A 26,123-nucleotide genomic window follows, 5' to 3' on the forward strand; every position below is an offset into this window, starting at 1 on the left:
TTATTGTATGTTTATTATTCTATATTTAATACCCAGCAGTGCCTGGCACATAGGAGATGCTTGACAAATGTGTTCTGAATAAGTGAGTAGTGAATAAACGATCCATCTGTCACACCGGACAGGGAGTTCCTCAAAACAGCCATCCCCTTGCCCTGCCCCACCCTCCCAACGTGGTGGCATTTGGTACATTGTAAGCTTTTAGTAAATATCTGCTGTATTATTAAACAAATAAGACAGAGACAGAGAAGAACAGAGGTAGAGGAGACAGAGACAGACAGACAGAATACTCAGAGAGGGACAGAGAGAAAGAGAGAGACAGAAAGAGTAGGGAAAAGAGGGAAATAGAGGGCAGGAGAAAGAGAGAGAGAGGTTCTGTTGGTGAATGCAAGGGACATGAGACACAGCCCAGCCCTGGAGAAGCTAAGACAGACACTACTGAGAAAGAGGATGTGCAGGAAGCTCCGAGCTGCCTGATAGACAAGCGGCAGTGATGATCAATAACTCAGAGAACTGCACTCCACAGGCAGGGGCGGCCTCAGCCAGGGCGCTGGGTGCTTCTCACCCTGGTTCATCCTGGGCTCCCTGCCCCTCCTCTCACTTAGAGCCAGCACAGCCTATGTGAGCATCAGACGGACCCTGTGCACTCAGTCCAGGTGTCCCCACCCAGGAAGGACTGAAGGTGCCGGCTGGGATGGGAGGGACAGCAGCATGCAGTGGCGGTGGTGGGGCAATGCTGGGGTGCTGGGGTGCTGGGCCCGGTTCTCAGGCCCTCCTGAGAGTCTCCATGCTGCACACTGCTGGGCCCAGAGTGGTCAGGCTGCATGGGGGCCTGCCAGAGAGGCCACACACGGCAGAGCTGCTGCTTTAGCTGCTGGCATCCTTGGAGATCCTTCACAGTGTGCCAAGGACCCTCCAGAGGGACCCGCCTAGCTCTTAAGCTGGCATTTTTTTTTCCCACATGACGGATATTCTGCTTTAGGAAGAGCTATTCAATCTCTCTACCCTCCTTCCCTCAGCTCAGCAGCTACAGGCTCCTTATGACCTTGTAAGGCCTCAGCTGCAACTTGTCCTTGCATGCACCAGGGAAGGCAGCCCAGGCACCTCCCGGTGGCTCCATTCCCACTCAGAGGAGAGCCGTGTGATGGACTCCTGCCCTCGTTCCAGAGGGGCAGGCACTAACTCCTACAGACTACAGCCACCCAGCCCCACTCACCCCTGCAGACTGCAGCCACCCAGCCCCACTCACCCCTGCAGACTGCAGCCACCCAACCTCATTCACCCCTGCAGACTGCAGCCACCCGGCCCCACCAATCACTGCAGACTGCAGCCACTGGCTCTGTTACCCCTTGACTTGCCTTCCCACCTCCAATGGGCTGAGCAGCCAAGAGCTCTGCCTCCTGTGGGAGGTTTAAGAGCAAAGAGGAGAGGAGCGTCCACACAGAAGGGTTCATGTGAGGGGCTGGAGCTGATCTTTCTGCACATCATGTTCAGATGCTGAAGACGAACTGAAATGCAGTCAGAGTCTGCCAGGAGCACAGTCCAGAGAACACGGTAAGCGCATTCCAGACAGATCAGAGGATGCCCAGAGAGGCAGAAGATGTGTCCTCTGAGCCTGTCCAGAGGAAAAGGGAACATCACTTCAGGGACTGGACAAGACTCCCGTTCAGAGTCCCTCCCAATCCTGAGGCCGCATGATCGTGGCTAGGAAGAGCTGTAGACTCTTCCAGTACAGGTGATGGACACAGCTGGTCACCACTTACCCTCGATGCTCTTTCCAACTAACTAGGCCTGAAGGAAGAGACACTGGGCACCCCAGGAAGCCACGCTCCTGTCCTCCAAGCTCCCTCTAGGGGCCTTCCATGCTAGAAAGAGGCCAGCCTGCTTGAGACAGTTACCCCCAAAACATACATGTTGGAGTCATGAAGTTAATTCCTTAAAAGATGACCACAGGGGGCTGTGGAAATGTCTTCCCTGGAGATCTTTTAAAACAGGCATATAAAATGTATCATCGTATGTATCGCAGTTTCCATGGAGATGAATACAATCAGGGTACAGGCCTGATTCGCAAGGGGCTTAAGTGTCTGACTTTAGAAGGCCACTCTTGCTTTTTGGGGCCATAAGAAGAGTTTCCAACTCATTGTCTTCATGCTCTTGGACAAGGACAAGGGCTTCTTTGGGGTGGAAACCAAGGGGACGGGGTTCGGGTCACTGCCTGACAACTCCTGACTGGGAAGCCAGTGGGGAGGAATTAGCAAGTCTTGGGGAGAGTGGGGGATCAGGAAGAGGCAGGAACACCAAGCCCCTGTGCCTAGGGGAAAAACATAAGGGGCACCTGTGGGCCTTACTGAGGAGGAAAACAGGGTTCTTACAGAGGTCAACCCACAAGAGGCCCTTCGGGTTTCCCCTGGGGGGTCCGTGCCAGTTCCTAAAAGCACAATCCATAGTGAATGGGTGTCATCTCTGCTAACACAAGAGGACAAGCTGCAGACATGGGTCCACAGGTCATCAGAAGAGATCTTTTAAAAATTCCAGGCTGGGAGCAATGGCTGTGGTCCCAGCTATTCAGGAGGCTGAGGCAGGAGGATCGCTTGAGCCCAGGAGTTTGAGGCTGCAGTGAGCTAGGATCATGCCACTACACTTCAGCCTGGGCAGCAGAGCGAGTCCTTAGCTCTAAAACGTAAATAAATAAATAATAAAATTAAAATTGAAAAAATAAAAAATACCAGATGATGTTTGGACTGAAGGGAGATTTTGAAAATCGCACCCAGATACACTTAGTAAATGGAAAGAATATACTTCTTACTATTCGGGTAGTGAAGACATACCTTGGCCTGGATGCAGGCATTACACAAGATTCCTTCTAAAACCCAGTTATCTAGAGTCACAAAGGATAGAGATTACTCTGTTTAAAACTATTTTATGGTGATGAATTCCTCTTCTTACACGTACTTCACTTGGGTTAAAAGAACAAAAACCTATTTGCTTTAAAAACACTATCTTAGAAGTCCATTCCAGCTCTGTCTTAGGTTTACTATTAAGTAAGTCCCTTAATCTCTTTCTATTTAAATTCTTCCAGGCACAAGGCAGGACATAAATAAATATAAGTAAACTCTGGCCAGGTGTGGTGGCTCACGCCCGTAATCCCAGCACTTTGGGAAGCCAAGGCGGGTGGATCATGAGGTCAGGAGATCGAGACTATCCAGGCTAACATGGTGAAACCCCATCTCTACTAATAATACAAAAAATTAGCCAGGTATGGTGGCACGTGCCTGTAGTCCCAGCTACTTAGTCAGGTTAGTTTATTTCAGGTGCGGGATAGTAGTAGGGTTGTAGTACTGGAATTCAAGTTAAGTGCCAGGGAGGCTGGCAGGGAGGCTGAAGCAGGAGAATCACGTGAACCCACGAGGCACAGGTTGCAGTGAGCCGAGATGACGCCACTGCATTCCAGCCTGGGCAACAGAGCGAGATTCCGTCTAAATAAATAAATACATGTAAACTCTATTTCAGATTCTCCATCCCTTCAGTACAGTTGGCAATGGTCTGGCTTGTTCCAGTGGATCTTTGGGGAGGAAGATTAAAGAGTCTTTTTAATGGTATCTGTCCTGCACACCACAGGCCCTGCATGAAGCTGCACTGGGAACAAGAGATGGGGTCTTCCTTTGTCTGCCTCTCCCTCTTTCCTATAAAACTGAGCCCAAGGAGCTTCAGGCTCTTGGCACAACCCTCAAAGGGGTAAGCATTCCATTGCGTTAACTACCACGCCATGAATGACCGGTGAACATTTCCCAAGTAGAATCGCGTCTAATGAGACCCTCAGAGGGGAAGTCAAGGGAGCCCACGAAGAGCCAGCTGCAGCCCACGGCTTCCTCCCACTTCCATCGGGTACCCACGATGCAGCTTTTCTCAAACCATATTTGATGGGAACTAACCCTGACACAAAAGGCTCTTGTGCCACAAACCCTACGTTTTTTGGGCATAAGACAAGGAGAACCCATGACATCACAGATGAATCCAAGTTCAAGGGAACTCAGCATTAGCCATTCCACGCCTCCTGCACAATGATCGTGCTGTTCTCCTGAGTGGAACCATCACTTGCCTCAGTCTAAAATGTTTACCAGGGGGTTATTTTCCTTCCCATTGATCCACATAGTTCTTTTGAATGAGCCTAAGGGAAAGACCTAAGATGAACAACTTAAAATAATCCAGTAAAGGCCAAGTGCAGTGGCTCACGCCTGTAATCCCAGCACTTTGGGAGGTGGAGGAAGGACAATCACCTGAGGTCAGGAGTTTGAGACCAGCCTGGCCAACGTGGCAAAACCCCATCTCTACTAAAAATACAAAATTAGCCAAGCATGACGGTGCATGCCTGTAATCCCAGCTACTCGGGAGGCGAGGCGGGAGAACTGCATGAACCCAGGAGATGGAGGGTGCAGTGAGCAGAGACCGCACCACTGCACTCCAGCCTGGGTGCAGAGTGAGACTCCATCTCAAAAAAAAAATCCACCAAAGAAATCAAAGACCTTCTGAAAGCCTGATTTGAGCCATGGAAGAGAATCATGATCAGCAAATGAAAACAGCCCTAAGTTTCTGAAAGGTAATTCTGGAAAATGAAATATGCCCAAGACAAGCTGTAGTGGCAGGTCAGCCTTTGTCCTTTCTAAGGTAGGCAGAGGCCACGGACACCAGTGGGGAGGGGGCAGGTGTCTGTACTGTCCTTGGGCCTTCCCGACCCAGCAGGCAGGAGGTCCTCAGTGCCCCTTGGTGGGTGGCAGTATGGCCCTGTCATCATGCCATCTGAAGGAACCAACCAAAATAAAAAACTATCTGTGACTTCATCAAAGTTCACAACAACAGATTCTTACTGCAACCTGAAACTTCTTGCCTAAGCCCACAGTGAGGAGAATGGAAATGTCTGCCTTCGCAGCCTCAGATCTGTTGCCCCCTCTGTACCCCATAGACATACACAGCATGGTCCCAAGTCACCTTGGGGTCACCCCCTCTGTACCCCACAGACACCCGTACACAGCATGGTCCAAAGTCACCTTGGAGTCACCTATTCTGTACCCCACAGATACCCATACACAGCATGGTCCCACGTCACCTTGGAGTCACTTATTCTGTACCCCACAGACACCCGTACACAGGATGATCCCAAGTCACCTTGGAGTCACCCACTGTGTACCCCACAGACACCCGTACACAGCATGGTCCCACGTCACCTTGGAGTCACAGTCATGGCTGAGACCAGAGCAGCCATGACTTTCCAAGGGATGTCCCCAGGACGTGGGTGTCCACTAAGCCTCAGTGGGGGTATTCCAAGTCCATAGTATTACAAGATTACAAAAACTTATTCTATAAAAGGTAGCATAAACTTATGTTACATTCTGCAGGTCATTCAGTAATTTGAAGGAAGCTTTTCTGAAATCTTACTGTGACTGACCCACCAAATAATCAGATTTTTTTTTTAAATCCCCAGTCTTAGGAGTAAGGCAATAAATTGAGTAAGAAGAACCAGTTCTCCATAATGTATTTGGGTCCATATCATTGTTGTACTTCTAAAAAATCTAGCAACAGATTGGCTCCCAGGAAGAAATCAAAACATTACAAAAGAATGCTACTCCATTGACTACAGTGTAAGAGTGTAAGTAACACTTCAAGGGGTTATGAAAATGCCTAAAGGAAGTCAACGATCGTGCAATGCCAAAGTTCCTTTTGTTGCCCCTCTGCTACAAATACCTCCTGAAATGCACCACATTATATAATTCATATTAAAAATAAAAATGTTTAATTGTAACATACAGAAGATAACCAAAAAAGGTGTCTCTGTCAACAAGGGAAATCTTGTTGCGAGAAACTAGAACGATTTTTCTACTGGCCAAAATATTTTTTGGAGAAATGGCAGAAACTAATTAGCTTTCTTCATAAAATGGAAAATTTAGGATAGAAGTCCTACATCTTCAAATATTTTTAAACAGTTTAATGAAATTTCACTCAGAAGTAAATGTAGAAAACATTTTTCTTTGTTCTCAACATTTTAACATTCACATTGCCAAGAAAAGCATATTTCTTCAACTAAGCAAAATCACAGGGCTCCTATATTTTAAAATATATTCTTTTAAGCTACTACACTTTCATTTACTGCTAAAGTCTCCTTTCAAATGCTCTTTGAATGCAGGATTGTGCTAGATAATATCGCAACTCTGATTCGAAATACTTACTTGCATATATGTTTACCCCATCTACGTAAAAATATAAACAAATTATTTCTTCATAGCAAGATAAAAAGCACTTTTATTGTAAAGTTTCTAAATACCAGTACCACTTCAAGACTGGTTCTAAAATAGAAAGATTGCTAAAGATTAAATTCTGGCTAAAGTCAGCCTTAACTTTTTTTAAAAAGGCTGAATAGGTTTAGATATTAAAACATTTTTTGCAATATAAACAAAACTAATTCCATTAATCTTTATGTTTGCATAATATTATTCTAACTTGAGAAGCGAACTGTCTCATCTTAACCCTCCGCTTATGTTAAGATCAGTTATCTAATGTTTTGACTTTGCTTTGACATGATTTACCTAATCATGTCATTGTACGTTTTTCTGAAAAGCTCTTTGCCAATAATATTTCTGCTATTCTTTATGACATAGTAGACAAATCCATTTTTTATACTTGATGTGTAAATAACTCAGGGCTAGAAATAGATTTTTTTCCCACTTCTCTTCATGTGGAAGGTCAGTACTTCAGAGGATTTACATTCATTGTCAATTCCATACTTCTCATTCTAGCCAAGAACACAGCCTTAGCACATAGGCTTGATAGCCTTGACAAGAACCCCGCCTACCTCTAACTCTTGGCTTCAGGTGAACCCCAGGCATGGCTGCCTGCCCTAATAGGAAGTAAGAGGATGATGCTGACCAAGAGAGGTTCAGCTCTCTGTGTAACTGGTGTCTCCCATCCACTGTTCTGACACACGAACTGATAAAATGATTGAGTTCTTGGTTTCTCACCCCTGGTCTAAATCTGAAGTTTATATTGTCCTACTGCAGGTCTGGATTCTAGATCCCCACGTTTCATTGTACAGGTGTTTTGGTGTCAGACTCTCCACCTGCCTTTGACCTGATCACCTTTCCCTTTCCCTTAAGTTCTCATGATTCCTCTCTCCCTGGCTTTGGTCCATCCTATGCCTCTCACTATAAATTCCCAGAGATGTGTCTTCACAAACATTGAGAACATGAAACACAAAGATATGGACAGGCTGGGAAAAAGCCATGCTCCATGTAAAATCATGGAACAATTATGCAAGAAGTAAACACAGCATATCCACAAATGTAGATTGTATATACAAGAAAATATTTAGCGGAAGTGGAGCCCCCTCCACCAGGCAGGGAGAGTGACACTGTTCCTGGGTCTCTTCCCATCTTCCCAGACTCTTAGTTAAGGTCACCAATGAGACTGGAGAGGGAGATTTCTGTTGCAAGAGGGAAGAAATTATAAAAACGGGTGAACTTAACTGTTGGGGATTGAGAGGTGCTCTGGTTACTTTTTCTTGTCTTCCTTATTTGTGCTAGATTGGATGTGGATAGCTAGAGAGTCCAGAGCAGAGAAGGCAGTAGAGGCTTCTTAGATCTATGGGGAAGGAGGGTTAAGTAGAAACCTCACATCTCTTCCTACTCTGTCTGGCTCAACTACCTGGGGAAGAAAAGCAAAATGGCCTCAGGACTAAGTTCTAACCAGTCATAAAGGGTGTAGGTTGGCTGAAGTTTCAGATGTGCTCCGTATCTCAGAAATCTGAGCCAGTGGACAGGATGCTGGGGGGAGAATAATTCCAATGCTGTGACTTAATCTGACCTCTGAAACCCCATTTTCCCACCTGGTCCCCCGAAACATGCTTCTGTCTTCTTCTAGGTATTTTCCTTCAGTCTAGCACATTCTCAAAGTGACCACAACTGTCTCCTGAACATCTCTGAGCACTAGGTCCCTTCAGCCCACTGCTGCCATCAACCCAGCCCTGCCCAGCCCACCAGAAATGAGCCCGGTCTCTCCTCCTGGATATTTGTCTTGTGACCTTGGCCTTTGCCTTCCCTTTCAAGTTACACGTGCACCTAGAAAAGATGATTGGGAAATCACTAATTATCTGACTTAACATTTGGTTAATCAGAACATCCTTCTTCAAGCTAAGAATTTGGCAAAGCCTAGGGGTACACAAGGGACTTTTTGGGTCCCCCTAAATTCATATGTTGAAATCCTAACCCCCAAGTGATGGTACCAGGAGGTGGGGACTTTAGGAGGTAATTAGGTCATGAAATTAGAGCCCTCATTGTTGGGATCAGTGCCCTTATGAAAGACCCCAGTGAGCTAGCTAGCTACTCCCTTCCACCATGAGAGGACATAGGGAGAAGTTGCGTCTATGAACCAGAAGGTGGGCCCTCCCCAGACACAGAGTCTGTTGGCATCTTGATGTTGGACTTTCCAACCTCTAGAACTGTGAGAAATAGATTTCTGTTGTTTATAAGCTACTCAGTCTTATGGCACATGGTTATAGTGGCCTGAATGCACTAAGACACAGACTATGGCACCACTCAATATAACATTTTTTGCTACCGGTGGGGAAAGAGCTCTTAATTGTTATTAATTTTAATTTGGCTTTCCTCTCCCCACAAATTTTACTTATCCATCTTTCTTGAAACATCAGCAACTGATGTCATTTGGCAAACTGTAGAACTGTGCATGATGACCACATCTAAGCAAAAGTGGGAGATTTCAGAGAATCAAAGGAACAGTGTCTAAAACAGTGACTGTGAGAACTTCCTCTTCTTTACCCCAATTCAGAGAGAGGGCTGGCCCAACGGGGTTCTTGGAGGTCAAGAATGCCAAATGCCAAGTGTTTATATCTGGGGAGGGTGACTGCTTTATCCTCACAGAAGCAGATCTTCCAGAGCCATATTCAAGGAGAGTTTGCCAGGCCATTGTTAAATCATAAACACTACTGCACTGAGGACTAGCTGAGGCTTTGCTTTGCCAGGCCTGTCTCTCTCTCAATGACACAAGTCTGCTCCGTAGGAACTCTGAACACTCTCAGCAGCATCAGCCTCCCTCCTGGTATCCAGTAGCCAGCATCAAGCAGGTTATATCTCCAACCTCTGCATGATCTGCTTCTGGGGGTCCTTCCAGGTGGCCCCAGGAATGCATGTGAACACCCCGTGATGGGGAACACCACCACACAGGGCCGACGGCCATCCCTGAGCAGCAGCTTTTCTCAGAACAAGGGCTACCCTTGGAGTACTAAATCCCCTCACCAGAATTTCTCTTCATTGATTGTAGAATTGTTGATCACATGCATATCAATCACCCTCTTTTCCTCCTACCAAATCTGATACACTATAAGGCTCAGTTTTTGTTTCGTTTTTTTAGATGGAGTCTCCCTCTGTCGCCCAGGCTGGAGTGCAGTGGCTCAATCTCAGCTCACCGTAACCTCTACCTCCCAGGTTCAAGAGATTCCCGTGCCTCAGCCTCCTGAGTAGCTGGGACTACAGGTGCATGCCACCACGCAGGGCTAATTTTTGGCATTTTTAGTAGAGACGGGGGTTCACCATGTTGGCCAGGCTGGTCTCGAACTCCTGACCTCAGGTGATCTGCCTGCCTCAGCCTCCCAAAGTGCTGGGATTACAGGCGTGAGCCACCATGCCTGCCCTAAGGCTCAGTTTTTGGCCTTTCATCCTCCCTCTCTCTCTCCTCTTCCCTGAAGGAGTTTTATCCATTCTTCAGCTACCACATCTGTTTTGGGCTCTCTCAAGTCCACACCTCCAGGCTCTCCATCTGAATACCTTCACCACCCCACTGTCATTTCAGTCTTAATCTGCTGAAAACTCAATACATAATATTTGGTATGGTTTGCCTGTGTCCCTACCCAAATCTCACCTTGAATTTTAATCCCCATAATCCCCACAGGTCAAGGGCAGGACCAGGTGCAGGTAACTGAATCATGGAGGCGGTTTCCCCCAGGCTGCTCTTGTGATAATGAGTGAGTCTCACGAGATCTGACGGTTTTTTAAGCATCTGGCATTTCCCCTGCTTGCACTCACTCTGTCCTGCTGCCCTGTGAAAAAGGTGCCTGCTTCTCCTTTCCCTTCTGCCATGATTGTAAGTTTCCTGAGGCCTCCCCAGACATGTGGAACTGAGAGTCAATTAAACCTCTTTCCTTCATAAATTACTCAGTCTCAGGTATTTCTTCATAGTAGTGTGAGAACAAACTCATATAATATTTTTCTCTCAAATCAGCTCCTCCTGTAGGATTTCCTACTTCCACTCATGGTTCCAAAGTCTCAAGAATCTTTTTTTTTTTTAACTCTATCCAGCTAATTACCAAGCCACACTGATTTTCTTTAGTAACAGCTCCATACCTCTTCCTTCTTCCACATTCGTAGTCACCACTCTGGCTCAAGTTCCTTCTTGTGAGGCATATGCTCTCATTCCATGCAGGCTCCCCGAGTCTCATAGCTTCTGTGTCCCATTTGTCTTACCAACAGCTGTGGCCCACAGATTACATTCCTACAGCACTTCCAGCTGCATGGCTCCTTCCATCAGCCACTGAAGAAATCCTACACCTCAGCATCATGTAAACAACTGAATCCCACCTCTGAGTTTAGCTGCAGCTGTAGCGCATAGTTCTGTGCAAGCTCAAACTCACCTCACGCTCTCAGAATCTCTGCTAAAAAATGCCTGGTATATCCATCTAATGAAATACTATTCAACAATAAAAAAAGAAGAAGTACGGATGCACACTATGACATGGCTGAACCTGGGAGGTATCATGCTACATGAAAGTAGCCAGGCACAAAAGGCCACACACTGTATAACTATTAATACAAAATGTCTAGAATAGGCAAATCCATAGAGACAAGAAGCCAACTAGTAGTAGTCAGGGGCTAGAAAAAGGGGTGAACGCGCAATGACTGCTAATCAGTGTGGGGGTTCTTTAGGGGATGATGAGATGTTCTAAAATTAGATAGTGGTGATGGTTTCCCAACTCCCCAAAAATACTAAAAGCCACTGAACGGTATGCTTAGAAAGCATGGCTTTTATGGTCTGTGAATTCTATCTCAACACTGACACGATTTTGTTTTTTGTTTGTTTGTTTGTTTTTGAGACGGAGTCTCCCTCTGTCATCCAGGCTGGAGTGCAGTGGCGCGATCTTGGCTCACTGCAAGCTCCGCCTCCCGGGTTCACGCCATTCTCCTGCCTCAGCCTCCCGAGCAGCTGGGACTACAGGCCTTGCCACCAAGCCCAGCTAATTTTTTTGTATTTTTAGTAGAGACAGCGTTTCACCGTGTTAGCCAGGATGGTCCCCATCTCCTGACCTCATGATCTGCCCGTCTTGGCCTCCCAAAGTGCTGGGATTACAGGCGTGAGCCACCACGCCCGGCCTGATACGGTTATTTTTGAAGTGCGTGGCATGACTGTCCCTTGGTCTGCGTGGACTGCCTCCTTGTGTGTTTTGTGCTGTTGTGTCGTGAGCGTCTTCTCAGAGGGGCTTTATCCGGGGGAATCCCCTACAGCATAAGTTGGTGCCACAGCCCTGCAAGAGCTTCCCAGGCACCTCCAGGTTCTCCCTAGCCCAGAAGCTCTTGATAGGTAGATTATCAGAGAGATCTTTGATTCCATGGTAGTGTACATTCAATCACCTGCTCACATGCTTCCAGGCTATTTGATTTGGGTCCCATGGTCATAACGGAAGTCTTCCCTTGCCCCCAACCTCCAAGGCCAAACAGAGTTGGGCAACCTTCTATGTTGTCTTCCTGCATCAGCGGGCGGAGGTTTCCTCTGCCTACTCTCCCCTAAGGGTGCAGTCCTTTGATGGAACCAGCTTCATCAGGGGTCTCAGGTTCAACCCCCCACCTCAGAGTGCCGAAGCTTTCATCTGCTGTTCCCATGGGGTCATTAAAGCCTCAGGCCCGAGGACCCAGCGACTGGTAACTCTCCTGGGGGATAACACTTAACTCACGCGCTCAGCGTTTTCCTTCCCCGTCCTCTTTTCATTCCGAGACTCTTAGACTGTGTCTTGCTTACCAGCAAGACATGTTTCAATTCACCTCCTTTTCTAAATGTTTGTATCAGGAAGGTTTTCAAGTTATCTAGTCCAAAACATGACCCACACCTTCACACTACAGCATATTCGGCCTTCTTTTATGCTTCGTCGTTTTCCCCAACCAAGAATTCACTCATTCTTTTCCTGCCAAGAAAATTGTACCCCATCTTCAAGAACCAGTTCCTTTTCCATCTCCATCATTAATCTCTCCCTATCTCAAGTTCTTTCTCTCCCCTACAATCCTTTCCACTATCTATGTTAGTTTTGAATAATATATGATTGTTCCATTTTTTTTTCTTTTTTGAAATTGCGTCTCTCTGTGTCGCCAGGCTGGAGTGCAGTGCTGTGATCATGGCTCACTGCAACCTCCGCCTCCCAGATTCAAGCAATTCTCCTGCCTCGGCCTCCCAAACAGCTGGGATGACAGGTGCCCACCACCACACCCAGCCAATTTTTGTATGTTTAGTAGAAATGAGATTTCGCCATGTTGCCCAGGCTGGTCTCAAACTCCTGACCTCAGATGATCTGCCCCTCTTGGCCTCCCAAAGTGCTGGGATTACAAGCGTGAGCCACTGGGCTTTGTCTATTCTGTGTTTCTTTTCCCCAGCAAAATTCTAAAGTTCTCGGTGAAAGTGACTTAGGGCTGATGCCTTTAGAGGCAAGCTTTCTCCTGCCTCCACACTTTGTACATGTCATGCATCTCTCTGATTTTGCTTGGATCCAATCCCCCTCTTCTCATGCCACCCACTCAATTAACTTCCAAGAGGCCTTTGAGACTCACCCAAATATGCCCTCCTCTGAGAATCATCCATCATCCCCCACTCTCCCACTACTAAAAAGAACTGATCACCACCCCATCACGCAACTACTGGCCCTTACATATGCCCTATTACACGCAGCACTCCCTGTATAATTTTTGCCTGACTTTCTCTTCTGAGCTTCTTGTGAGGAAAGGCTGTGTCTCATTTATCTCTGTGTCCCCCATACCTAGCGCCCCCACCCCGACAGCCTATAGCCCATATTTGTTTCATGTTCGGAGAATCTGAAGTCTAGAGTTAAAGCCAAAGTGGGAAGCTGAGTGACAGTCAGGCGTCCCGAACCTGAGAAGTGGGGGGCTGTGCTATCAGGCAACGCCAGCGCTTAGGAATTTTACCCAGTTGCAATTTCAGCCAGCCAGCCAAGACTACACAATCCCTGAGTGACAAAGCATTCTGACACTGATAAGCACTTCCACGTTTGTTATCTCATTTAATTCTCTTTGACTTGTAGTGTTTATCTCGCTGTTACTTGTAGCAAAGTTTCGTTTCTGCCCCTATCTAGCCCTTTACAGAAAAAGTCTGCCAATTCCAATTTGGGACTTAAGTGAAAAACTGGGAAACCAGAAAGGGGGAAACTAGGCTTTTCTGTGATTTCCTGGCGCCACACTTTCCGATGCTCACAGCAAGGCTGCAATCTGAGCAGGTGATGCCGGAGCACCCCAAGCTCTACACTGACAAGTGTCTCTTTGTATGACGGCCACAGAGTGCCCACATTCAGAGATACTCCACATTTCAATAACATGACCTCATTTTATAACAGATGCGGGCAAGGTTGCAGAGAAAAGGGAATGCTTATACACTGCCGGTAGGAATGTAAACTACTTCAGTCACTGTGGACAGCAGTCTGGCGATTTCTCAAAGAACTGGAAACAGCTCCTATTCAATCCAGCCAGCCCATTATTGGGTATAAACCCAAAGGAATAGAAATCATTCTACCATAAAGACACACATACACATATGTTCATTGCAGCACCGTTCTCAAGACCAAAGACATGGAAGCAACCTAAATGACCATCGGTGGTGGACTTGATAAAGAAAATGTGGTACAAATATACCATGGAATACTATGCAGCCATAAAAAAGTATAAGATCACGTCCTTTGGAGCAACATGGATGATCTGGGAGCCATTATCCTAAGCAAATTAACCCAGGAACAGAAAAACAAATACTGTATACCCTCACTTACAAGTGGGAGCTAAACATTGAGTACACATGGACACAAAGAAGGGAACAGACACTGGGGCCTCTTGAGGGAGAGGGTCAAAAAACTACCTCTCAGGTACTGTGCTTATTAGCTGGGTGATGAAATAATCTGTACACCAAACCCCCTCAACACACAATTTATCCATATAACAAACCTGTATATGTGCCTCTTAAACCTAAAAGTTTAAAGGAAAAATAAATAAAATAGGACGTCATTTTACCTTTAAGATATACTTCATCAGAGTAAATGTTAACTACCTCAACAACGGCAATAAATTTTTAAATGAGTGCCTCTAATTTATTTTAAATTATCTGTGTTATCATTGTTGGAGAGCAATTTTTTTTCTTGAAACTAAAAATTCAAGCTTTCACTCATGGCCTAGGGAAAGAATATTTTGCCCTCTGTCCATCATTTATTACCTCATATTCTGAGTCAGAGACAAAAGCCAGTTTTCCCCACTGTCTTCTGCTTCCTGCCTCAAGTCTCAAATCTGTTTTGCAATGTTTTCCCGAAACACGCATCTGCTGGCAGCAACATCCTGACAAGGGCAGCCCAGTAGACGAGAATAAACACAATCAACCGGCATGTAACTCAAGGTCATTTTGATGAGTCCTTGCTCTAGACAGGTGTCAGCAAACTGTGGCTCAGGGGCCTCGCTGCTGCCTTTTAGTAAATAAGCTTTTACTGGAACACAATCACACCCATTTCTTTGCATATTGCCTGTGGCTGTGCTCTTGTCACAAGGAGGACAGATCTTGCATCCAACAGCAGAGTTGAGTGGTTACAACAGAAACCATCTGGGGGCCGGGCGTGGTGGCTCATTCCTGTAATCCCAACACTTTGGAAGCCAAGGTGGGCGGATCGCTTGAGTCCAGGAGTTCAAAACCAGCCTGGGTAACATAGTGAGACCCTGTCTCTACAGAAATAAAGAGGAGGGGAGAGGGGAGAAAGCTTAGAAAAATGAATCTTCAGCCTGGCGCCGTGGTTCATGCCTGTAATCCCAGCACTTTGGGAGGCCGAGGCAGGTGGATCACCTGAGGTTAGGAGTTTGAGATCAGCCTGGCCAACATAGTGAAACCCCATCTCTACTAAAAATACAAAATTAGCCAGGTGTGGTGGCGCATGCCTGTAATCCCAGCCTACTCGGAAGGCTGAGGCAGGAGAATTGCTTGAACCCAGGAGGCGGAGGTTGCAGTGAGCTGAGATAGCGCCATTGCACTCCAGCCTGTGCAACAGGAGCAAAACTCAGTCTCAAAAGAAGAAAAAAACAAAAAAAATCTGGTCTGCAAAACTTAAGATGTTTATCATCTGCCCCTTTCCAAAAGAGTGTGATGACACTGGCTCCAGAAAGCCAAAAAGGGAAGCTAGACTCTTCTGATATTTCCTTCTGATATTTCCTGGGGCCTTGCTTTCAGGTGCTTAAACAAGGCCTAGACCTGAACAGGCAAAGCAGGTGGACCCGACGCTCTCTGTTGTCGATTTTTATTTGCATGATAGCCACGTAGCGCTTGCCTTCTGAGACCCCTTCCCCCAGTCTTTCAGGCATGCTCTCACTGGGCAAGCTTGCATCCTCCTGCTTTCTGAGCACCTTCATTTGTTCGGGGATTTCTCTCCCCTAACCAGATGTCAAGCCCTCAGAGGCCCTCTGGGTCCCACAGCTCATGCCGAGCTTTCCTCCAGGCTGCTCGGTGAATCTGACTGCCTTCTTTGATCTCCGTCATTTAATTTTTGTTTGTTTGTTTGAGACAAGGTCTGGCTCTGTTGCCCAGGCTGGAGTGCAATGGCGCCATCATAGCTCACTGCAGTCTCAACCTCCTGGGCTCAAGCCATCCTCTTACCTCAGCCTCCTAAGTAGCTGGGACTACAGATGTGGGCCATCATGCCTGGCTAATTTTGTTTATCTTTTTGGTACAGATGAGGTCTCACTATGCTGCCCAGCCTGGTGTTGAACTCCTGGGCTCAAGCCATCCTCCTGCCTCGGCCTCTCAAAGTGCTGGGATTACAGGCATGAGCCACCATACCTGGTCTGGATCCTCTCTTTTGAAATGTGTCAGATCCACATAGTTTGAAGAGGGCAGCTACAATGTCACACTGTTGGACATCACTGGACTTGACAGTCACCCAGCTTGCCCGAGCCACTTTGCCTCAGTCTACATTTCTGCCATCTGCACGCACACTCGGATGTCACTTGCCCAATCTACATCATAAAAGGTAAAGAAGTTTGCCTCCCTATACATGCCCAAGGAGTGCTTAATGTTAAATAATAAAATGTTGCTCAATAATTCTATGAATCAAAGCAGAACAGCTTCATGAGTTTTTCACAATACTAGCCTGCTGGCTGGCACCTCTTTGAGTAGGTGACATCTGTGTGCACTCACCTGAGATGGGCAGCACTGTCCTTCACATTACTTGGTGACAAAAACAGAGCCTCAAAGCTTAAGAAGTGGTCTACAGACCACCACTGTGTTACGGTCCATATATGATGTTACGGAGAAGTGCTTTAGGTAAGGCTGACCTGGGCTTGAATCCTAACTTTCCTACTTACAACTTTGTGTATTTCAGCATAATTACGTCATCTTCCTGGCCTCCACCTTCCCATGTATAAAATAGGGATAGCAATGTTTACTTCACTGGATGGCTGAAAGATTAAATGAAGAAATGTATGTAAAACCCTCACAGCACTTGATATGCACTGATCACTCAATGGTAACTACTGTGCCTCAGAAAAATGCAGGATACGTTTATTGTTTGTGGGCTGGTAGTTTGGCAGCAAATGTCATTACCTATTGTGTGTGAAGAGTTGGGAATGCATATTGTAATGATCAAACACAAGATGTTCCCCACGTCCATGGAGCTTACAAATTATTCACCTGTAAGGTTACACATGAAATACCCAAATAGCTCTTGGGAACCCAATTTTGGACAGCAAGGGAGAAACCGATGTCCTAGAGCATAAAGTAAGCCTGTGAGTGAAGCAAAATCGACATGCAGATCCCAGTTCTCCTACTCGTTAATTCACGTTTGCCCTCATTTTAACTTGACTAATTCACGTTTGCCCTCATTTTAACTTGACAATTACAGATAAGAAACATGCTTGTTCTTTACCCTCTAAATTTGTCAGCCAAATAAAATGGAGAAAGGAAGACAAGCTTCAAAGGCTACATGGGAACCCAGAATTGGCACAGAGGGACACAGAGTGTGAGAACAGGTTTGAAGACCATTAAAGCATGGAAAACATCTGGTAAGTGATCCATTCGTCACTGCCTGATTGCCAAAGAGGGTCCCTTAGCCAAGTTCTTTAATATGAATGTGAAAGTAGTAGATCTAATTCTATAGATCAGGGAAAGGGAAGACAAGAAAGTGGACACCATGGTCAAGGAAAAACATATTCTTAATGCTCCCAAGGACTACATGTCTGTCTGCAAATGTCAATGCTTTAAGCACGCAACTAACAAGAAAAACAGAAGCCTTCCCTGATTACATTTTTCTCCCCCTCCTTTTTTTTTTTTTTTTTTTTTTTTTTTTTGGCTCTTCTCAGCTCCCATTCTCACCGAGAAGTTTTAGCTCAAATTGGGAGGTAGAAACCCTGCCTGCCTGACCCAACACCAGAGCCATCTCTCAACAAACTCATCTGCAAAAGCACACAGGAGGGAAAACAGCAAAGCCACGTGCCAGCAAACCTCAGGCAGCTCTGTTGCTGTTCCCAAGCCGGGCAGGTCCTGGCTTCCAGGATCATGTTCCCACTGGGATTAGAAACCAGAAAATGCCAGAGACACTCAGCTTTGGGGGCTCCCCAGGTGCCAATATACCCCTTACCGAGAATATTTTTTTAAGGTTGAATGGTCTTTACAGCTTTTTCTAAATCAATGGTTCAAGTAATTATTAAATGCCAACTATGTGTCCTACATTGCAATAAATGCAGCAAGGTCTTTCAGGCCTGTCAAAGATGAGGGGAGCCAAGAACATCGGGAATAACTGAATGAGTCTTAACAGAATCCATGTGGATGCATGACAAGTGTCCCACATTGCCAAGCCTGTTGACACAATATGAAAGCCCTTTGCCTGAGGTAATTGTCCTCTTCACCAATAGACACAACATCATATACAAGACTCTTCAAAGAGCCAGCTAAGCTTTTCACTTAGTACTGTGGCCTTGGAGAAGCTGAGAACTGCAAAAATAGTTGGCAATTTTCAAAACCACTCAAGGCAGCGAGGGGCTTTCAAAATTGCTCAGACATGTGTTTGGCTGGTCTAGGGTGGCTCTCCTGGAAAGAGGCCATGCTGAAGCTTCGAAGCCAGCAGAGTGCATGCCAGACTTTCAGCGGCTAGCAAGGAATGGAATTTTAATATCCAGGAATGAAGGAAGAAGGGAGAAAAACAAATGATCTGACATCTGTTATTACATTGCTCTTGCATCATGCAAGGAAATCCCTGCTTTCTGCAATGCAGCCTTCTCAACTGGGTCTTGAAATGTAAGACTGCCTTGACCTTGCATCCATTTGCACTTCTGCCAGCTGCACACACGTGTGCCTTCTTACCACAACCACGCTGTTACTTGCACGGTACATGGCTTAGTTCTCAGACTTCAGACCTGGGACTAAAGTCTGCCACCATCATGTATTAGCCAACTTATCTACCTTTGCAAAGCCTCAGTTTCTCCATCAGTAAAATGGAGATGACAACCAAATTATTTTAAAGATTAAAGATTCTTATATTAAATCATTCACATAATACTCTTAGCTATTTTGGAAATGCCCCATGCCATATTTTTAAGAAGTGCCCAAATTATTTTATGATTAAAGGTACATTTAGGAGACCCTGATTTAGTTCATTAGTTTTTCTCTGGACAATTTGGGGCAGGGTTCATTTTTCTGAGGGTTATTTGGCAAGAAGGTTCTTGATCATTCTCCCATAGGAAGTGGAAGACAACCCTGGGGCACTGGATTGGACTAGGTTTGGGGTTAAACCCTGAAGTGACTCTGGCACCTGAGATGCATTTCTTCACTTACTAATATGCTTGATGATTTTTTCATAATTTTATCAAATCTTCTTATTTCTTTCTAGTAGCTTGTTTTATATCCTTTGCTCATTTTCTTATATAGGATTAATTTTCATTAATCTGGAACAGTTCTTTACGTATTAATAATACACTTATGTATTTTTCTGCATGTAATTTTCTAGTCTTTTGTTTACTTTTTTTTGTTTACAACAAAAATTTAAAATTTTTACGTAGCTAAAGTTACTGATTTTCCCCTTTGTAATTACTTTTAGGCTTAAAAGTGATTATACTGCTTTTAGGCTTAGAAAGTTTCTTCCCACTTGAAAATCAGTTAAATATGCACCTGCATTTTTTTATACATATTTTGGGGTGTGGTTCATTGATTACCTTAAGCCTCTTAACCCATTTGGAATTCTTAGCCTGGTAACAGTTTTAAATGTTATAAATTGGCACAGACTTTTTAGAAAATGTTTTTGGAATATGTACCAAACCCACAAATGAGTTGGTGTTCTTTGCCCCAGTAATTCCAATTCTAAGAATCTAATTTAAGAAAATGACAGGGCATGCATCAGGCATTTCTACATGAAGACAGTCATCCCGATGGGGTTTATTATCGCAAAAAATGGAAATGGCTGAACAGTCTCTAACAGGTGGAGGGTGAATAAATGTTCTGCAGCTACACGCTCCCATATGGTTACTATTAGCCACATATTAACTACGCAAATTTAAATGTATTAAAATTAAAAATTCAGTTTCTCACTTGCATTAGCCATACTTCACTTGCTCAACAGCCATATGTGACTAGCGGCTATTGTATTGGACAGCACAGGTGTAGAACATTCCCATTCTCATAGAAGCTTCTAGTGAACAATGTTGCTCTATGGCCATTAGAATCAGGTTTTTAAAGAATATTTAACGCCATAAGATATATTCATAATATGGGGGTGAATAAAAACATCAGAATACAAACTATTCAGTAGTCACAGGAATTCAGACTGGTTGCAGTTAATTTAGTCATAAATATCTTCAGCAAGTTATGTTTGTTCAGAGGAAATACAAACCCTGCCCCCATGAAAAAGCTTTTTTTGAAAGAAAAAGAAAGAACATCTGAAGATTCATAGGTATCTAGGAATTAAATGAGATGCCTGGGGAAACCCAGCACATGGCACCCACTCAGTAACTGTTAAGTGATTCAAAATCCAAATGGAAATTATCATACTGATCATATGTCAGCCTAATTAACACTGTATTCTGTGGCCCACAGTGGTCTTAAAAGAAGCCATGATTATTCTTCTGTCAGCATCTATCACGCAGCCATCAATGTCACAAAACAACTTGGTCAACAAATGGCACTTAAGAACTTGTAGTACATAGGGCCGGGCGCAGTGGCTCATGCCTGTAATCCCAGCACTTTGGAAAGCCGAGGCGGGCAGAGTACCTGAGGTTAGGAGTTCGAGACCAGCCTGGCCAACATGGTAAAATCCCACCTCTACTAAAAATACAAAAATTAGCTGGGCATGGTGGCGAGCACCTGTAATCTCAGCTACTTGGGGGAACTGAGGCAGGAGAATTGCTTGGACCCGGGAGGTGGAGGTTGCAGTAAGCCGAGATCATGCCATTGCACTCCAGCCCAGGTGACAGAGTGAGACTTCGTCTCAAAAAAAAAAAAGAACTTGTAGCCCATAATGCGAAGAACTTCACAGGGTATTTGGTAAATAAGGAAAGGCTATGTGGCCTCTAAAACATCGATAAATATCAGCCACTATAAGAGAAAGCTTCACTTTGGTGTAATGAAAACTTTGGGGAAAACTTTGGGAAACCTACAAGTCACTTGAGCCCTAAGGGACTCCAAAGTTTGGATTTCGCAGACACAGACAAGCACATGTTCACTGTGCTTGAGAAAATATAAAGATTAAAAACTTTGTAAAAAACGGAAAATCCTAAAACGTCACAGAGGAGATTTGAAAAAGAACTTAAACAAACATTTTCTTTAGCTTCCCAGTAAGAACTAAAAAAGCTAAACAAATGGGGTTTAAAAAAAATCTTTAAAGTAACAGAGAGCAAACAAAACAGTGAGAAAAAAAAAATCTGAGAGAAGATGCAAATTTTAACAGGTGAGCTCAGCATTTGGGACCACTTGTGTCTCAAGGGTGTTTGTCAAGGCTGAAGAGACACCTGAGAGGCTGCGCATCCCCTTTGTAGCTTAGGGGTGCTCTGGCAAACCTACACTATGCGCAAAGCAGAAATACGCCAGCTCCTCAAAGTTCTGCCGTCCCGCTTCGAGACATCTGGGCTGCCCAAACACCTCCACCCCTGAAAATGGACCAAAGTAATCCCAGATTTTAATTCCCCCAGCGACCTGACAGAAACAAGCCCAAACCTTCTCTAGAGGAATAGACCATCATCCTAGGCCTCAAACTATTTCTACAAACAGATTTTCAAATATTATGTTCATCATTCGATCACTGCCAATGTAGAATACCATAGCTAGTAAAAACTATCCTTAAAGGATAAAAGTAAAATAAATCATTTTCAGACAAAGATAGAGAATTCTTTTTAAAAATATGCTCATGGATGACATTCCTCATGCAAAAGAAAAGGAACCCCAGATGGACAGTCAAGAAAGCAGAAGGAAGAAAAAGTCAAAAATGGAGCAGTTGGCAGGGTGCGCTCTGGACAAGCACGTGACATTAAAGAACCACTAAAAGCTGATTCACAGAGCAAGGTTATTTTCCCCCTCTATTAGTTAGACATTATATTTGGCTCTCCTCTAAAACAAGCTTGTCCAACCCCCAGCCCATGGGCCACATGCAGCTCAGGTCAGCTTTGAATGCAGCCCAACACAATTTCATAAACTTTCTTAAAACATTGTGAGATTTTTTTGCGTGATTTTTTTTTTTTTTAGCTCATTAGCTATTGTTAGTGTGAGTGTATTTGATGTGTGGCTCAAGACAATTCTTCTTCTTCCAGTGCAGCCCAGGGAAGCCAAAAGATTGGATACCCCTGCTCTGAAAGAAAACAGTTAAATCCTAGTCTCGCAGCATATTTTGGAATATGTTTTTGCTCTACTGGAGTGTAGGAAAACCAGATGCCATGAAAAACCAGAAAATCATGGAAAACCGGAAGAAACCAGAAGATACAGATTTTAATGCCAGATTTTTTAAATATAAATGGCCAAAGAAGCCATTCATAAAGTAGTAGATTGAGATTGAGAAAAAATAGTTGCAATAGTTTATCAGCTAGGAGTAGGTTCAACTGCGTGTGAGGCAGGACCTGGAGGTGGATGCAGGTTGGACAGAGTTTCTGTGAGATTTGAGATAGTATCTCACTCATTAAATCACAAATGCATCGTGAATTGTATAAAAAAATGAAGTAAGCCAGGCGTGGTGGCTGATGCCTGTAATCCCAGCACTTTAGGAGGCCGAGACAGGTGGATACCTAAGGTCAGGAGTTCAAGACCAGCCTGGCCAACGTGATGAAATCCTGTCTCTACTAAAAATACAAAAATTAGCCAGGTGGGTGGGGTATGCCTGTAATCCCAGCTACTCAGGAGGCTGAGGCAGGAGAATCCCTTGAATCCAGAAGGCAGAGGTTGCATGCAGTGAGCTGAGATCGCGCCATTGCACTCCAGCCTGGGCAACAAGAGCAAAACTCCATCTCAAAAAAATAAGTAAAATAAAATAGATAATGAATTTTAAAAGACAAACTAAGAGATTTATGTTTTCGAAGAATGTAAAGATATTAGCTGGTCTGGCAGCCAGTAGCTCTGTTTTCTATAATGTGAGTTTGAAATGCATCGTATATGAAGGATTCTGACATTTATGATAGCAGAATAAGAAAGCCTTTTCCAGTGGTTTGTAAGAAAAGTATAAATAGTCATATTTTCAGGAATCTAATTTTTCAACATAAACTACGTGACCCCTGAATGTCTCCCCACCACCCTGGAATTTTAAGATTCATCCTAAGTTTTGTGACAACATCAGTCCTGACTTACTGTGACCTGAGTTCTTTATTCTAAGGAGGCTTCCAACGATTCTATTCCACTGTTCTCAAAGGAATCATCACTGAACAGAATTACTCCATCAACGATAGTGCTGAGGACTGGCCCTGTCGATGTATTCCTGTCTCACTTACATTATCCACTCTGCCGCTGCCATTTATTTCAAGGGGTTTCTACAGCACGTCCCTCTGCTCTCTTAAAACCACCACGCTGAAATACAGTTTATGTCAAACGACTTAACTGAATCCGCTCAGGAAGGCTCTCCACAGGCAGGAGTCGCTGGATGGTAAAGCTGACGTCTGGCATCTACTGAACTTTATTCGCAAAGCAAGTCATTGTCCCAGGCAAAAGCGAGAGAGGAATACATGGGTGGTTGGCACTCACTCACCTGCCGGAGTTTGGTTCCCACCATAGAAGCACTGCTGTCAAGCACGAATACCACATTCTTGGGTAAGGGAGGAAGGTCTTTAGGAGCAAAGTAATGCACAAAATAGCCATTTAGAACCTGGTGGAGGGAAAAGAAAGTAAAAACGGTAGTACCTAGAGTGGGGAGGAAAAATACCTGAAGTGGGTAGTCTATGGAATTTCTAAAAGTTAAAGCATGACAAAGCGTTTAGGGTCAGATTCCACACCTGGAGTAAAATTATCTAAGGCCCTGATCCCTCCAAGAGAACTAATTGCTAATTTAGTCTGTATAAGGGTGGATTCTTCCCTTTAAAATTGATCAATGATGACTACCAGTTCAAGTTTAATTATCCATCCCCTGTACCTTTGCTACTTGAGAATTCTGCTTCCTTCATTATCTGTTTTTTTTTTTTTTTTTTTACCAAGCATCTTACAAGTTAAGACATCAAGATTCTCCACATTCTGGATGAAATTAATAGGTTTTAATATTCCCACCCTGTCTCTGGAACAGTAAGACCTAAAGGGAAATGAGCAATCTCTTTTAATTAAAATGGAACACGGACCAAGGGCGGTGGCTCATGCCGGTAATCCCAGTGCTTTGGGAGGCTGAGATGGTCGGATCACTTGAGGTCAGGAGTTCGAGACCAGCCTGGCTGCCATGGTAAAACCCCATCTCTACTAAAAATACAAAAATTAGCGGGGCGTGGTGGTGGGTGCCTGTAATCCCAGCTACTCAGGAAGCTGAGGCAGGAAAATCGCTTGAACCTGGGAGACAAAGGTTGCAGTGAGCCGAGACTGGCCACTGCACTCCAGCCTGGGTGACAGAGTGAGACTCGGTCTCAAAAATAAAATAAAATGGAGCATGAACTAAAATTCTAATTTCATCTAAAACACCACAGGCAGCTTTATATTACAGATTTCACTTGCTCTACAGATTACTGAAGCCGGAAATAGGTACCCTCAGCAAAACAATACCACTAGTCTCGTTGAAGAAATATCTTGGATTAAAACAAATCTACTAAGAAGCAGAAAGTTCTCTCTCCCTTGGGTAAATATTGGAATCCACAGTCTGAGTCTATCCAAAGTACCGACCAACCAACATGAAATAGCAACAACGATCCCATTACCTGGATGTCCCCAATGCTCTGTTCTCTGTTGACGTCATATCTAATGATAAAGTCTCCCAAAATTCCATTCTGGGCAATCCTGGCTTGTTGTACTACAGTAGGTTTAAAAATGATGTTGGCAAATGTTTCATTTTGGTTGATGACAGTGGATGGGGGAGGCCCAGAATCATCTGCAAACAAGATAGAAACATAATTAATAACTTAATATATATTTTTCCAAAAAGAAATAAGAACTGTTTGGCAGACACAGAGTTTTAGATTTCATTTTATTACAGGCTTGTATTTCACAGGAACTTCTAAGACTGTACTCACATATCACAATACGACAGTTATGTCATCATATAGTTCCCTCTTATGCCTCTTTTTGAACCTTTTCTTATGAACATTTTTAAAACACACAAAAGTAGAGAGAACAGTAAAATGAACCCCTGTACCCATCACCCAACTTTAACAATCATCAGCATGTTACCAATCTTTTGTATCTGTTTTTATCTATTCCCCATTTTTTCCTAGAGTATTTTAAAACAAATTCCAGACACTATATTTCATCCATAAATACTCCAGTAAGTCTTTACCTGTAAGAACTCTTTTACTAACATAACCACAAAACCATTATCACAACTAACACAATTAATGCTGAATACCCTATTATTACCTCATTCTCAGTTTATATTTAAATTTATCTGATTCCCTAAAGAAAGGGTCTTGGTATGGTTGATTTGTTTGAATCAAGATTAGAACAGAGTCCCCAATCACATTCCATTTTTTCCGTCTTTTAATTTCCAGTGTCTGCCTCCACCTCTTTTCTGATGCTACATATATGTGATAAATTGCTGGTCATTTGTCCTTCAGGATTTCTCTTTTTCCGTATTCCTTTTTTTTTTTTTGAGACAGAGTCTTACTCTGTCACCCAGAGTGCAATGGGGCAATCACAGCTCACTTTTGGACTCAATTGATTCTCTCACCTCAGCCTCCCAAGTAGCTGGGACTACAGGCACACACCAGCATACCTGGATAATTTTTTGTTGTTGTTTTTTGTAGAGACAGGGTCTTGCTATGCTGCTTAGACTGGTCTTGAACTCCTAGGCTCAAGCCATCCTCCTGCCTCGGACTCCCAAAGTTCTAGGAGTATGGGTGTGAGCCACCATGCCCGGCTTATGGCTCATTTAAAAAAAAAAAAAATTCTCACAGCTTTTTAACATGAAATTTAGGATATAAATTAGAATTACAGAAAGATAAACGATAAATGGATGTTATGTAATTTATGAAAACCTAGTGTGATGACAGATTAAGCAAAGAGCATCCCATCTTTTACTCCTGACCTTCATTTCCGGTTAGAACACAGATAATTATTTAGCAAACTACTCATGTTTATAAAGCCAAACAACACCATATCTATGTACTTAGCAATAAAAACCCAAACGATGAGGTCTGCATGCACTCTGGAGAATATAAAAACATAAACAAGAATTCTTAATCATAAGG

The 26,123-nt window shown here is 44.2% G+C and overlaps 1 protein-coding gene and 1 long non-coding RNA gene across 3 annotated transcripts in view; one reads left to right on the forward strand and one right to left on the reverse strand.

The window, feature by feature from the left end:
• The window catches only part of ITIH5 (inter-alpha-trypsin inhibitor heavy chain 5), a 105,858-nt gene that overhangs the window by 31,728 nt on the left and 48,007 nt on the right, over positions 1-26,123 (reverse strand). For both annotated transcript variants that reach the window (XM_032151600.2, XM_058431367.1), the window contains 2 exons: positions 24,639-24,808; positions 23,495-23,611 (listed from right to left, as the gene is read on the reverse strand). In XM_032151600.2, coding sequence (XP_032007491.1) covers positions 23,495-23,611; positions 24,639-24,808 — 287 coding nt within the window. The remainder of the gene's footprint in view (positions 1-23,494; positions 23,612-24,638; positions 24,809-26,123) is intronic.
• On the forward strand, positions 23,161-24,705 carry LOC131381964 (uncharacterized). Its single transcript, XR_009211066.1, has 2 exons — positions 23,161-23,556; positions 24,446-24,705. It is a non-coding gene; the product is annotated as an uncharacterized LOC131381964 (long non-coding RNA).

This window comes from Hylobates moloch, unplaced genomic scaffold (genome assembly GCF_009828535.3).
Source record: "Hylobates moloch isolate HMO894 unplaced genomic scaffold, HMol_V3 SCAFFOLD_2, whole genome shotgun sequence".
NCBI lineage: Eukaryota > Metazoa > Chordata > Mammalia > Primates > Hylobatidae > Hylobates > Hylobates moloch.